This window comes from Odocoileus virginianus, chromosome 30 (genome assembly GCF_023699985.2).
Source record: "Odocoileus virginianus isolate 20LAN1187 ecotype Illinois chromosome 30, Ovbor_1.2, whole genome shotgun sequence".
Classification (NCBI taxonomy): domain Eukaryota; kingdom Metazoa; phylum Chordata; class Mammalia; order Artiodactyla; family Cervidae; genus Odocoileus; species Odocoileus virginianus.
The window spans coordinates 35,475,396-35,490,235 of NC_069703.1; the positions used below are offsets into that span (position 1 = coordinate 35,475,396).

Genomic DNA, 14,840 nt, shown 5'->3' on the forward strand with positions numbered 1-14,840 from the left:
TCTTTATCTCCACTTTTACTCCAGGAAGAACGGGACATGATGACCATTTAGTCAAAAGGCACTTATTTTTATTTAATTATAGCAGAAAGTGAAGAAGAACTAAAGAGCCTCTTGATGGAAGTGAAAGAAGAGAGTGAAAAAGTTGGCTTAAAGCTCAACATTCAGAAAACTAAGATCATGGCATCTGGTCCCATCGTTTCATGGCAAACAGATGGGGAAACAGTGGAAACAGTGGCTGACTTCATTTCTGGGGGCTCCAAAATCACTGCAGATGGTGATTGCAGCCACGAAATTAAAAGACATAACTTCTTGGAAGGAAAGTTATGACCAACTTAGACAGCATATTAAAAAGCAGAGACATTACTTTGTCAACAAAGGTCCATCTAGTCAAGGCTATGGTTTTTCCAGTGGTCATGTATGGATGTGAGAGTTGGACAATAAAGAAAGCTGAGCACCAAAGAACTGATGCTTTTGAACTGTGGTGTTGGAGAAGACTCTTGAGAGTCCCGTGGACTGCAAGGAGATCCAACCAGTCCATGCTAAAGGAGATCAGTCCTGGGTGTTCACTGGAAGGACTGATGCTGAATCTGAAACTCCAATACTTTGGCCACCTGATGTGAAGAGCTGACTCATCTGAAAAGACCCTGATGCTGCGAAAGATTGAAGGCAGGAGGAGAAAGGGATGACAGAGGATGAGATAGCTGGATGGCATCACCAACTCAATAGACATGAGTTTGGGTAAACTCTGGGAGTTGGTGATGGACAGGGAGGCCTGGTGTCCATGGGGTCACAAAGAGTCAGACATGACTGAACTGAACTGAATGACATTTAAATTGGGATTCTGTTTATAATTCCTAATCACAAAAGCATGATCAATGGAGAAAATTTGGTGGGGGAGGAGAAGGATAGGGAAACAATTAAAATTCCATCATCCTGGGGAATTCTCCAGTGGTTCAGTGGTTAGGACTCTGCACTTTCATTGCTGTGGGCCTGGGTTCAATCCCTCGTCGTGGAACTAAGATCCCTGGTTGGGGATGTAAGATAACACAAGCCGCCATATGGCCAAACTAAATAAATAAATAGAATTCTGTCATTTTGGCACCCACAGAGGACCACTGTTGACATTTGGGTATTTGTCCTTTCCGTGTTTTTATATAGGTCAACAAATTGTCATTAAGTGTGGAACAACCATAAAGTTTTAATGTGTTAGAAAAGGAAGAGCTGTGAGCAGGGCATTCGCACTGAACCCTGCAAGGCCCCTACTGTAAACAGCGCTGGGACTGTGCAGTGCACAAGCTGCAGACATGCAAGCAGCTCCGGCTCCCAGCGGTCACCTAAGTCAGTGGTCCTAACCTTTCAGTTCAGTTCAGTCGCTCAGTCGTGTCGACTCTTTGCGACTCCATGGACGCAGCACGCCAGGCCTCCCTGTCCATCACCAACTCGTGGAGTTTACTCAAACTCATCTCCATTGAGTCGGTGATACCATCAACCATCTCATCCTCTGTTGTCCCCCTCTCCTCCTGCCTTCAAACTTTCCCAGCATCAGGGTCTTTTCAAATGAGTCAGTTCTTCCCAACAGGTGGCCAAAGTATTGGAGTTTCAGCTTCAGCATCAGTCCTTCCAATGAATATTCAGGACTGATTTCCTTTAGGATGGACTGGTTGGATCTCTTTGCAGTGCAAGGGACTCTCAAGTCAGTGTCTTTTCCAACACCACAGTTCAAAAGCATCAATTCTTCGGCACTCAGCTTTCTTTATGGCCCAACTCTCACATCCATACATGACTAAGGGAAAAATGATAGCTTTGACTAGATGGACCTTTTTTGGCAACGTAATGTCTCTGCTTTTTAATATGCTGTCTAGGTTGGTCATAACTTCTCACCCAAGGAGCAAGAGTCTTTTAATTTCATGGCTGCAGTCACCATCTGCCGTGATTTTGGAGCAAAAACTTTCCTAACAATTACTTACTGCTATGTGCCAGACTCAAATTCATGTCCATTGAGTCAGTGAAGCCATTTAACCATCTCGTCTTCTGCTGTCCCCTTTCCTTTTTGCCATTGATCTCTCCCAGCCTTCATGGACATGAATTTGAGCAAATTATTGGGAGACAGTGGAGGACAGAGGAGCCTGGAGTGCTGCAGTCCTCGGAGTGACCAAGAGTTGGACAAAACTTATCGACTAAACAACAACAATGTGCCAGGCAGGCTTCCCTGGGGGCTCACTGGTAAAGAACCTGCCTGCCAATGCAGGAGACACAGGGTTGATCCCTGGGTCAGGAAGATTTCCCGGAGGAGGAAATGGTAACGCACTCCAATATTCTTGTCTGGGAAATTCCACGCACAGAGGAGCCTGGACTACATGGACTGTAGTCCATGGGGTTGCAAAGAGTCGGACTCTACTGAATGACTAAACAACAACAATGCACTTCATATACATTATCCTATTTAATTCTCATAATAACCTCACTAAGGGGATACTGTTTTTATAACCATTTATAGGTGAGGAAACAAGCTCAGAACGTTTAAGTCATTTGCCCAAAATCACACAGCTAGTAAATGGTGGGGCTGGGATCTGAACCCAGGTCCTCCAGTCTCAGAGTAATACTGTCAGATAGCACAGATAACTCTCAGCACTATGCTTGCAATATACAAACATGAAATAAATCGCAGTCATCATTACTTACTGTTATTATTGTGAATACAATCATTGTGTCACATATGATTGGTGAGTCTCTGTTTTCAATCTCCTCTGCCAAGAGACCAAGAGCTGGGCCAATCCAAGAAGGGGAAGAGATGCCAGCCCAGCTGAGCCCTGGGCCGTGCCCATGCCACACAGGAGTAGGAAAGGGGTAGGAGTGGGGGCAAAGCTTGGGTAGTGTCTCTAAAAAACTTGGCATCTCTGAATCCTTCAGCGAAGGCCTAGAACAGCCCACGCCCCCATACTGGGAGGCTTAGCCCCTGCTGGAGGGTCCTAGAGACCTTATAAACTGGCTCATCGTACCCTGCCGACCTCCCCTGGACCACAAGTCCCTCCATCTCATCCAGCGTGCCTTCTGGAGCATTCCGTGTGTGGAGACGTTAAAAACCCTCTGCCCCACGACCTGCTGATCTCCGTAGATAGGTGAGGGTGATTAAAGAGGCACGGTCCAGAGGTGTAGAGAGAGAAGACCCATTTTAAAAGCCCAGCGAGCACAGACACGCTGCCTGGGTTCCCAGTCTCCACCTGCGCCCAGCCAGCGTGAGTCACCCCCATGGCCCTTTACCTGTGAGTTGCAACACAGCTGAAAGAAACTTCACAGCCTTCCAGGAGGCGGGCAGACAGGGACACAGACAAGTGTGCCATCCTTCGGGCGGTACTAAGCTTTGCAGTTACAACTGGCACCAAATGGCCCTCCTGCCACCAATAACCCCTGCCAAGGGCTTGGGCATCCAGGCTCTGCTCTCTGATCAGATCCGAACTCTAGCACTACCACTCCTAGGCCATGCGGCTTGAAGAACTTATTTAATCACTTCATACCTCCTTCTCCTCATCTCTAAAACAGGGATAATACAAGGGCCTGTGGCATACAGTGGTTTTAAGGATGAGACAAGGTACGCAAAGGCTTAGCACAACGCCTGACGTGTGAGGTACGCTGGGCACCTACCGTGTGCCAGACACAGTGGAAGGCGCTGGAGATTCAACAGTGACCCAGACAAGGTCTCTCCTCCTACAGAGTTTACATTCTAGAAGAAGGGGCAAAAGATAGTAAACAATTTAGAGATGTCCGAAAGTCACAAGGGATTCAGAGAGCCAGAATTAAGTGATGTGATACAGTGACTGAATGTCTGCTTTAACAAGGGTGGCCGGAGAGGCCTGCTCTGGGGAGGTGGCTTCATTAGCAATTATTATGACTATTTACTGTTATTTTTCAGGACCCCCTCCATTATCCCCAACATAGCTTCCAGCGAGGAACCAACCTCTGACAATTCTCAAACCCAGTATCCTCTCTCCACAGGCCTGACCACACCTCAAGAGGGCTCCTCTGGATTCTGGCCTTACCTTGAAAACCTCCATCAGACTGGCAGGAGTAGCTGAAACCCCTGCCTTTCCCTGAGAGAGAAAGGAGTGGGCCAAGATGAGGCTCTCAGGAAGACAGAGCAAAGGAATGATGTGTCAAAAGGTGTGTGGGGGGGGAGGTGGGGAGGAGAAAAGAAAGAGAGAGAGAGGAAAACAAAAGATACCAAGACTGGCTGAGACTTCAGTTCAGATTCGTGGTGGAAGCTCTATAAAAAGTCCTAGCATTGTCATGTTTGTTTGTGGATCTTCTGGGTTTACCAAGCTTGTTCTTTACGGAAGAAAGCTCATGGCAATCATTCCACAATTACTTCATCTAACAGGCAACAGATTTCTCCTGCGTCTCCAATGCAGAATGAAGCACTTACTGGAGTTTGGGAAATGACTGGCTAGCTAAGGTTTCGAAGGTGACCGACTTCAACTTTTCCATCCCTTGTGTGCTGGCCAGAGGTATGTGGTTTGCTGACATCTCATTCAGATCTGTATCACACCAAATAAAAGGCTGCCTGCATCCTACACCCCCACTCCCGGCCACCAACACACACACATCCCCCCCAGATGATAAACTCCAAGAGCAGTGACCCTGTCTTTTTGGCCTGTCTCCCCAGAACCCAAAGGAGGGCCTGGCACACATTAGGTGTTCCATACATGTCTGCTGAATCGAGGCCAGTGACTTCAGCTCAAAGGGACAGCCACATGCGGAGTGAGATGACTGAAGATTCAGATCTGGGCTCTGACACTCACTAGCTCATGCCCTTGGGCAAGTCACGTTTACCTTCGGGCTTCCATTTCCTCACCTGTGAAGTGTGTGTGTGTTGGGGGAGGAAGAGAGTGTGCTAATAGCTACCACAGTGGGTTGCTGAATAACTGTAAAAGACTATTCAGAAATAAGCTTCCCCTTAAAGGGAGAGCTCTAGGAAAAAAGAAAGGGGACTTGCACAGAGGCCCACAGGGGAAGATCTGCTCTCTCCTTTGGGAATTCCCTGGTGGCTGTGAAGAAGCCAATGCCAGTTAGGGGAGGAGGCCAAGGGGATTTGGCAGGGTGGTGGTGGGGAGGGGCGGGGGGAAGGCTGTTCCAATATTCCAAGTATCCAGGATACTAGAAACAGGAATCAAGATTTTCTGCAGCCAAGTATCTGTTTGTCCCTGTATTTTTCCTCTGGCTATCTTCTCTCCAGCATTTTTTTTTTTCCTCCTCCCTCATCTCCACCCCCACCTCCTCAGCAAGGAAGGAATTGGCCAGTTCCACCCAGCCAGCACCCCCCATGGCTCCGCCCCCAACTCGGCAGGCCAAGAGTTAACAGCTGCACCTGTTGAGGTATACCTGCTGTCGCCGGCACCTGTACCTGCAGCCAATCAGCGCCAGCGCTGCCGGGAACCTACCTGTCAGCAGAATCCCCACACTGAAACCTCAACATAAATCAAACAGTTCCCTGGGCAGGGAATGTCTGTGTCAGGCGAGAATTAGAGACGAGCGGTCAGCAGAGCCTCGGTGCCGGGTGCCGATCCATCGTTCCAGCCTGGGAGCCTGGGAGCAGGAAGATGTCGAATGAACTTGAGTGAGTAAACAACCGTGGATGCCTGGCGCTCTCCGAGCGGGGAGACTGTATGGGGTTTCTAGAAGGGGAAAGGGCAGGGAGACCGGCGCCAAGATTCACAGAGCAATTTGTAAGGGTAAATGAATGGGCTGACAATCTCACTGTGGCGTGTTGAGGCAGGCCCCGTCTCAAGCGAGAGCTGAGTGTTTCCCTGGGAAAATCTTTTTTTTTCTCTCTCTTTTCTCTCTCTGCTGAGCAGTTTCGAGACAGGTAGGGAAACACAGGACTGAAACTGTGAAGGCTTTCAGCACCACTTTCTGATACATCGAAGGAGCCTTGGAAGTTAGAGACAGCGGCCAATCCCATCTAGGCTTTCCATTTTCTTGCCCTAAAGAAGTTTTTTGAGATGGTTGTAAGAATTGTCTTAGGCAGAGAGTTGGGTTTCTCTAAAGGGACTTGCTTGTTGGAACAGTCCCAAGTGGGAAAGTTAAGTGTGCTAGTTAAACATATGCACTCTTTAGTCAGTTTGTCCTATGTTCAAACCTAGGCTCAGCTCCTGGTGCACTGTGTGATCTTGATTTGGACAAGTCATTGAATTGATCTGAGCTTCATTTTCCTCATCTAGAAAATGGGTACAAGAATGTTCTGTAGGATTATTGAGAGTTGAGTGTGATAAATTCTGTAAAATGCTTAGCACAGAGCCAAGGTCTGAAGACGCATTCAATAAAACGTGGTTGACTTTATTCAGAGGCTGTTCTAAGGCTGAGGAGGCTGAGCTGTGGTTTTCAGTGAGGTCATCTCTATTGCCTGACAGGACGCAGGTGACTTCTTGCCCACAGCTGGGATTTAGAATCCCTGCTAGCTGATACTTTTACCATGGACTCCCAGCTTGGGGTCCAGACCTCAGACAAGATGGGATGAGGCTGGGATTCTGGGCTGCTGTAACCTGAGTTTAGGGGCTGGCAGAAACCAGGCTCCTAAAACAGAGACTATCCTTTTCCTTCCACCCTCAGAGGTAAGAGGGCAGAGTCAAGGATTGAACAATCTTTTTTTTTTTCCTAGCTACTCATTAATAGATTATTTTAAGAACTTGAAGACCTAAGAGCAGAGCATGTGGTGGGACCTGACTGCAGACAAGATTCCATGATACCAGTCAGCTCTTGGATTCTCCTGGGTTAGCTATCTATGTCCATGGTAGAATCACTGGCCATCAGATTTCTCTAGAATGGGCTTCTTGGGGTTGCTAACGTATTAACAACTGGAATAAGAGCAGGTCAGTGTTCAAGTTCCAGCTCTGCCACTAACTAGCTGTGTGACTTTGGCCAAGCCACTTCACCTGAGGGTCAGTTTCCTCACCTGTAAATTGTGGTCATATTGGTACTCACTTAATGGAGCTGTTGGGGTATCCAATAACTTTAGAAATCCTGGTTAAGGAGCAATCTGAAATACCTTTGTTACTTCATTCAAAAATAACCAATCAGTGAGCACTTCTTGCTTTCTGTTATTATTTCTAATATTTTTAATAATTCTAATTTAATATTTCTAATATTTATTCTTTCAATATTCTGTCTTGCTTTCTATTATTCCATACTTTGAAAACAAAAAACATTTGATGTCTCCCATCCCACTTAGCTCTGCTGGTTAGCACAGCAGAGACTGCAGACAGAAATATGTTCATTGGTGTCCCTTGGGGCTAACTGTCTTGAAGCTGGGCTACTTGAACAAAAAGGTTTCCTGCCTTTCTCCTCCTCAATGATTTGAGTCTGAAGTCAGAGTTGCGTTGGGGTGGGGTGAGGGGAACCTGTGCCTGCTGAGTAATTGCAGGCAGAGTCTGAAGTCATCACTAAAGATTACAATGACAGTCTCAGTGCCTGGGGGCTCAAGTGCCTTTACAGATAAAGGGGGGTTGGGAGCGGAATCCACTGCTTGGCTTGCAAGTTTTGAGCTGCTTGTGCCGGGGACACTTGCATTGCTGCTGCCGTGCCCCCAGAAGTGCAATTAAAGAGAGCTGGTCCTCGCATCCATCTTGATCCCGAAGGAATGACCACCTCTTGCCAGGCCCTGGTGTAGTGGGAAAAGCCCGACTTGCACAAGAGTCTAAATTCTGCCAATTAGCAACTTCAGGATCCTAGTGAATTTGCTTCTCTTCCCTGACCCTCAGTTTCCTTCTCTCTCCAGTAAGGATACAGACACCTACCTGGTCAGGAAAACAGTGGGCACCCGTAGGTGGGCCACCCTATCCAGTGGAGGAGCTCCGTAAATGTGAGAGCCCAATTAGTAGGCCACTTCGAAAGCCGGCTTTTGGCGGGCATGGAGGCCAAGCGGTGGAGTTAAAAGCCAGCTCAAGGCAGCTGGCAGGTGGGGCGCACGGGACTTTTCATGTGGTTGGAGCTGGGCGCATCTGCCAGCCTCCAGCCCTCCGCAAACCGCTGGTGCCTCCAGCCCGTGGTTCCTACCCAGCGCCTCGGGGGCTGGAGCCGGTCGCAAGGGATCCTGGGGCGGCGCCGGAAGTCGCTGCCAGACGCCCTCATCTCGCGGGAAACAGCTCCACGAGAGAGCTATACGGGTCGCAGTCAGGCTGCCATGTTTGGAGAAGCATCTTTGTTGGGTGCGAGGGTGTATTGGGCACCTGGTTGGCCAGTGCTGTCCCGTCCCGTCCCGTCCGTTGAGGAAATGAAGGGTGTGGAGATTAAGTATTCAGCACGCAGTAGGTCTGTGGAATGAAGGAAAGAGAGGGAAGTGAGGGAGGCACACCAGGATTCCCCTCGAGCTGCACTCTGCCCCCCCTCCCCCGCCCCGTCTGAAACCATCTTCTTTCCCGAAGCTGTCAGAATCTGAAACCATCTTCCTCCCCGAAGCTTGGAGAGCCTCAAGGGAGGGTGGGAGGGGGACTCGACCCATCCCATCCCGGTCTGTGACCTCAGGCCTCGCCGCCACTCCACCCAAGCTCCGAGAGAGCGCTTGGGCTCCAGACTGCCTGCAGCACTGAAAGAGTTAACCAGGAACGCCTCCCGCTGTGGTTTTGTGGTCGAAACCATGATTGCCAGGAGCAAATTTTTGTCGTGTTATTAAAAGTCAGGGCTACGCTGCTGGTGAATGAAAAGTTAAAAACCCTCGTTAAGACCGGGCTGTAAAACAGGCAGACTGGGCGGAGAGGCCCCTGTGACGACCCTAAGGGCGGCGGCGCCTGCCACTCGGTCTGCTGCCCTCTCCTAGTAGGAGCCCCCGGTCGATGCCTGGAGCCTAGAGGGTCTTCAGGGGTCCACACGGAGGACGACGGGAAGGAAGAGTCTCAGGGCTGAAAACGCAAATAGTGTATCCGAAGCACCCTTCGGTTAAAACAAAAATAACAGTCAAGTCTTTATTTGAGCTCTGACTTCACAGTGGGCACAGGGTCTGGTATTTGATAAAGACATCATCTCCTGTAACCCTCCCATCACTTCAGTGAAGGATGGGAGTATAAATAGTTTTGCAAGTGAGGGGATCTCAGCCTGTCCCAGGCTCCCCAAGATCTCGCTGAAGAGCTGGGATCTTATAAGGGGCCAAAAGGATGCTCCGCACCAATGTGTCACCCTGCTTCCCACCAGCACGGATGTTGAAAACTGATGAGATACTGCCAGACTGTTGACTGTGCTTATCTCTGAGCAGAGGAATGCAGGTGAATTCTAGTCTCTGCTTCCAATTTTTCTGTATATTCCATTTTTATATATTGTGTTTTACAAAGTGACCCTGTGTCACTTTTGAAATCAGGAGAGGGAGGAGTCATAATTTTTTAAAAGAATTATTGGTTCACCTTAAAAATTTAAAAAAAAGGTATGCTCAAAGTGTGGTCCTTGGACCAGCGTCATCAGCATCATCACCTGGGAACTCCATAGAAATGCAGATTCTCAGCCCCACCCTAGAGCTACTGAATCAAAACCTCTGGGGGTGGGGTTCAGCAATATGTGTTTTAACAGGCCCTCCAGGTGATTCTGATGCATGATCAAGTTTAAGAACCACTGGCCTAGAAGACCTGGCAGAGGATGGGAAAGCAGGAGCTTCCCAATTGCACGCTGACCTGCAGTGTAGTTGCTGGGTCAGCAGGCTGAGAGCTTTGCCCTGGAGTCACACCTGTGTTTGAGCCCAGCTCTGCCAGGTAGGAGCCACTGGTGGCTCAGACAGTGAAGAGTCTGCCTGCAGTGCGGGAGACCTGGGTTTGATCCCTGTGTTGGGAAGATCCCCTGGAGAAGGAAATGGCAACCACCTCCAGTATTCTTGCCTGGAGAATCCCATGGATGGAGGAGCCTAGCAGGCTACAGTCCATGGGGTTGCCAAGAGTCGGACACGACTGAGCGACTTCACTTTCCTTTCACTTTTCCTGCCAGGTACAGAGTGGGTAAATTATGGACGGGCTCTTTAACCTCTGTCAGTGTTTCTGCATATGTAACCATGCACCTCACAGGGCATGGATGAGAATGAAGAAGCACAAGGCCTGACTTATAAAATAACTTAGTTGCTGTCCTCCCCTTGTCAGAAACTCAAGTTTTTGCATTTGTGGTGGTGGTGGTTTAGTTGCTAAATTGTGTCCAATTCTTGGTACCCCGTGGACTATAGCCTGCCAGGCTCCTCTGTCCATGGATTCTCCAGGCAAGAATACTGGCATGGGTTGCCATTTTCTTCTTCAGGGGATCATCCCTACCCCGGAATCAAACCTGGGTCTCTTGCATTGCAGGCAGATTCTTTACCAATTGAGCTACAAGGGAAACTTTGTTCCATTAATAAAATGGAACAAATGATCCTGGCTGACTACCCACCCCCCACCCCACATCCCCAACCCCATTCCTTTTGCTTCTTTAAAAAGGTCAGAGCAACTGATCTAGTGAAAGTCTTGAAGGGAAAGGCTCTCACCAATATTTGATGTTATTTCACTGGGCCTTCCTAGGAGGTTTGCAAGAATGGGGAACTGTTGAGGGCTGGAGCAGTGTGGTATTTACCTTTGTGTCCCAGTACCAGGCCTGTTCAACAGGGTGAATGAATGAATGAAGTGATGTGGCGCCTTGGGTCTCTAGGTGGAGTGCACTTCTTTCACATCTCAACTGAATAACAGAAAAGAATTAGGAAAATTGGACTGGAAACCAAGAGGAGAATATAGCATGAAAAAAAAAAATTCCCATCGAGGGAAGAATTTTCAAAGGGGAGAAAGTGAGTTTCTGGTATAATTAGAAAATGGCACATAATTAATATACATGCAGCTAAAAGTGTTGGCTGGAGCCTGATGGCTCTCGGTTAACTTGCCCACCTGGATCCAGATGATGAAGCTGGTGATGCTTGCAGCCCTTTATCTGAGAATCTCTGGTCTCCTTCTATCAATAGTAGAAGGAGAAAGTGAGGCTGTGAGTTGTCCTGCAGTTTTCTGGGGGCTACCCCACAAAGTGAGTATTAGTAAGAATAATTCATGTTATTATGTGCTGGCACTATGCTGATTACTTTGCCTTCATTATCCCTTTGTATTTTCCAACAGTAATAGCTCACAAAGGTGTAAAGAGTAAACCAATAAATGACTTGAAATTGTTGGGCCAGCATCTGGCCCTTGATAAGCCCTCAATGAATAATAGCTATCACAGTAACTCTGATGTTATTGCTCTCATCTTCTCCCATTTTTCACTGGTAAGAAAGTTGAGGCATGGAGAGGTCAAGTGTAAAGTCACATAGTCATAGCCGAGCTGAAACTGGAACCAGCTCTGCCTAGCTCTGAGGCCCACTCTATAATTATTTACAAAGGTAAATACCATGTTGTCCCTGCCCTCAGAAGTTCCCAATTCTTGCTAACCTCCTCATTCAAACTGGGGTCATTGTAGAGCCATTCCCTAAGCGCTGCCATTTCCCCATTGAGGCCCCAGGTGAGCCCCCAGCAGGTGACAAGGCACATTTCACAACCTGTGCACCCAGAAACCAGATGGGCCACTTGCAAGCACAACAACCCTGGAGCGGTCTGTCATGCCCAGGGAACACCTTCCATGGGGATGACTGAAAAATGATTCCTCCGTGAGCAGTTGTGGCAGGGCCTCCCCGTGGGTAATTAGTGAGTGTGATTGATCACTGCGGATGAGCTGTGTGGCTTACAGCAGGGTTTGACAAGTCATTGGGTGTATCTGGGTGTCAACACCCAGCTCAGGCAGCCCCTGGAACTCTTCCTCCTCAGGCTGGATGAAGTGGGGCCCAGATGCTTGGATTGGTCCTGTTTCGGGGATCTCCTCTAGTGGGGCTTGAGGCTGCCCCCTTGGTGGTGAGTTTTCTTCCCCCTTCTGTAAAATTAAGTCAGAGGCCTTACTTTTCCATCTCTGAATTATAGGAATGCCTTTGAGATAAGGTAGCGATTGAGCTGAGTACTGGACAGGAAGCTAAGAGACTTGAATCCCAGCCCTACTCTGTGCTGTGTGTCCTTAGGCAAGTCACAGTTGCTGCTGAAGATTAGATTTCTAGGGACTTCCTTGGCAGTCCAGTGGTTACGAGTCTGTGCTTTCACTGCTCAGCACCTAGGTTCCATCCCTAGTCAGGGAACTAAGATCCCACAAGCTGGGTGGTGTGGCCAAAGCAGACAACAACAACAGAAACTAAAAAAGAGAGGCTATATTTCTAAAGTCTCTTTGCACACTAACTAGAACACCAAAAAAAAACCTCTCAACTAGTAGCTTTACATTTACTTAGTCCCATTTGGATTCTTAAGTGGCTTGGCCAGAAAGCTGTGGGTGTTCAGAATCTGAAAGGACTTGGGATGAAACTATACTTAACCACTGTAGGCACTTAACCCCTCTAGGTGTCTGAGGAGACAGCCTTGTCAAGGTTCTTGATGCTAGAAGACAGAACCCTCTGTTCTAGGCCTGGCGCCATGAGATTCCAGCTAAGTAGACTTAGGCAAGCCAGTGGCCTTCTCTGTGGCTCATTTTTTCCTGTTATCAATGGGGATAGTCATACTCTCCCTCCCTACCTTATAGGAGCATTGCAGGATCAGAGGTGATGACAAATGTATGAGAAGCATGTTGAAAAATATAACACACTATGCAAATATGAGGGATTGTCAAATCTCACACTTGAGTTTCCTCCTCAGTGGACTGGCCTTCCTTGAAACAAGGCAACATATGCAAAAACCCTGGCTCACACCTGGCACACAGTAGGCGGACAATCTCTGGGAGCTGTCCCAGGCTTATGCCTTTGATCTTGCCTTTGATCTGGAAGGTCAAAAATCCTCTCACACCTATCTCCACATTTCTTCTTCCCCTCCACTCCTCTTTTCAACCAGCATCTAGTTATTCCCCAAAGTTGAAGCAGGTCAGAAGTCCTCTGGCTTCTTTGCCTTCATAGCTTTCTTCACCTGATAGTAGCTGTCCATTTGTTTTTGTGGTCGTGTTTGTCTTGCCTGCCACTAAACTGCAACCTCTGTGACAATAGAGATCTTATTGTCTCGCCCGCCCAGGACAAAGCCTGGCACGTAGTACAATAAATATTGACAAGTATTTATTAAAATGAGGCATAGATGTTTAGGTGGATGGATGCCACCCAGCTTTATTGTTTTTTCCCTCTCTTTTGCATCCCTTCTTAGAAACTAGTGGTTGGTGGAAAAGCAACTAGTCATGGAATTAGATTCCAGGAGGCTGGCTTTGTAACTCACTGGGCCAGTCCCCTGGAACAGGTCACCTAACGTCTCTGTTGTCTGTTTTCTGGTCTATAAAGTAGAGATAATAGCACATCATGTACGTTGGGAGGCTCCATGAGATAATGAATGTGAAAGTCAAGACAAGGGGTTATTACACTGTCTCTTTTGTTTTTGACATGGAACCTGTTCACAGACAGGATGCTGGGAGAGGATGTTAATTTAAGAACCTCAGGCAGTGTGTCCCCTTTACTCTCATTTGGGGGTTCTAAGAAAATGATGGTCATGATGATGATGGTGATGATGGCTGTTATTTACTAAGCGATTATTCTCTGGCAGGCTCTAGGCTTAGCACATTTCTCATGTTAATACACTTAATTTTCCTAACAACCCAGAGATTATCCCCACTCTAAAGTAGCCAGCCCTGGTGACTCCATCACATAACTGTGTTCTAATTTTCTTCACAGCCCTTATCACTAACCAAAATTAACTCATTTACCTACTTGTTTATGGTCTGTCTTTCCCCAATTAGATTGCAAGTTCCATGGGAGCAGAGCCTTATCTGCCATGCTTTTGGCTGATTCCCCAGTGCCTAGAAGAGCCCCTGGTTAGCGCGCAGAAGACACTCAACAGACCCATTTAACAGATGGGAAAATAAGCCCAGAGAGGCTCAGTGCCTTACCCAAGGACACACAGTTACTTGGTTCTGTCAGGCTATGCCCCTGATGTTATAATACTTCCTCCCACCATACTACGGACCCTTCTGTGCTGCACCCTGGTGAAGATCTGATGGCAGGAAGGCTGCCCAGAGTCATGTCCTCTCCCTTCAGCCTCCTCCACCATCCCCCTTTCACCTTCTGTTTGTTGAGGAGCTCTGCTTTGGACAGGGACGCCAACCGAGAGTTTGCAGAGGGCCTCGGGGAAGGTGACTGGTCTCCCCTCTTTGTTCTGGCTCTGTCTCCCACTAGGAGGGCTCACACCTTCCTGGAACCCTTTCATGTCTGTTCCCCACAGGGCCCTCAGCCCTCTATTCTAATCTTTAGGAGAACAGGGAGCCAAACGTTTTTAGATTTCAGTATTTGGCACATGAATCAATGCTAATTAACCTTATCCATAGCCAAGTCTTTTTAAAAGCCAAATACTTTGACTTGGAACATGACATTGATTGGTATAGCATGAACAGGCTTGGGAACCAGAACTCTGGAGCCCGCCCCCCCCCCCCCCCCAACCCCCGACACTTCCCCCAGCGCCTGGCCAGAAACTTCCAGTCATCTCACTTCTTCACTTAGGCCCTCTTGCCTTGTGTGGGTGGGAAACCCTTTTCTGCCTAGTAGTGGAGGATTGGTTCACTGTATTCCGGAGGAGGGGAACGGCCAGAATAAGAAAAGCATTTGAAAGGAGACTAGCATGGGGTTAAGAGCTACATCTTAGAGTCCAACAAGTCCAGGTTCAGGTTGTGCCTCTGCCACTTACTAGCTGAGTGACTTGGAGGTAATATCACCTGAGTCTCAACTTCCCCAAAACCTGTTGTGCAGAGTAGATAAGACAATGCAGAAAAATAGCTGTGGGAGTGGTGTAAATGCTGGTAAATGCTTGAGGCCGGGTAGCTAGTGTGTATCA

At 48.1% G+C, this 14,840-nt stretch overlaps 1 protein-coding gene and 1 long non-coding RNA gene across 6 annotated transcripts in view; one reads left to right on the top strand and one right to left on the bottom strand.

Moving 5' to 3' along the window:
• The window catches only part of LOC110125499 (uncharacterized), a 33,444-nt gene extending 25,074 nt beyond the window's left edge, over nucleotides 1-8,370 (bottom strand). The window contains exons 1-3 of one of the 5 annotated variants that reach the window (XR_002310090.2): nucleotides 7,788-8,370; nucleotides 5,436-5,580; nucleotides 3,643-3,721 (exon numbers count right to left, since the gene is read on the bottom strand). This is a non-coding gene — a long non-coding RNA (uncharacterized lncRNA). The remainder of the gene's footprint in view (nucleotides 1-3,642; nucleotides 3,722-5,435; nucleotides 5,581-7,787) is intronic. The other 4 variants (XR_002310089.2, XR_011484753.1, XR_011484754.1 and 1 more) reach the window with 4 other exon arrangements.
• Nucleotides 5,533-14,840, top strand: part of GRHL3 (grainyhead like transcription factor 3) — a 35,632-nt gene continuing 26,324 nt past the window's right edge. The window contains exon 1 of the mRNA XM_020874565.2: nucleotides 5,533-5,611. Coding sequence (XP_020730224.2) covers nucleotides 5,595-5,611 — 17 coding nt within the window. The 5' untranslated portion in view covers nucleotides 5,533-5,594. The remainder of the gene's footprint in view (nucleotides 5,612-14,840) is intronic.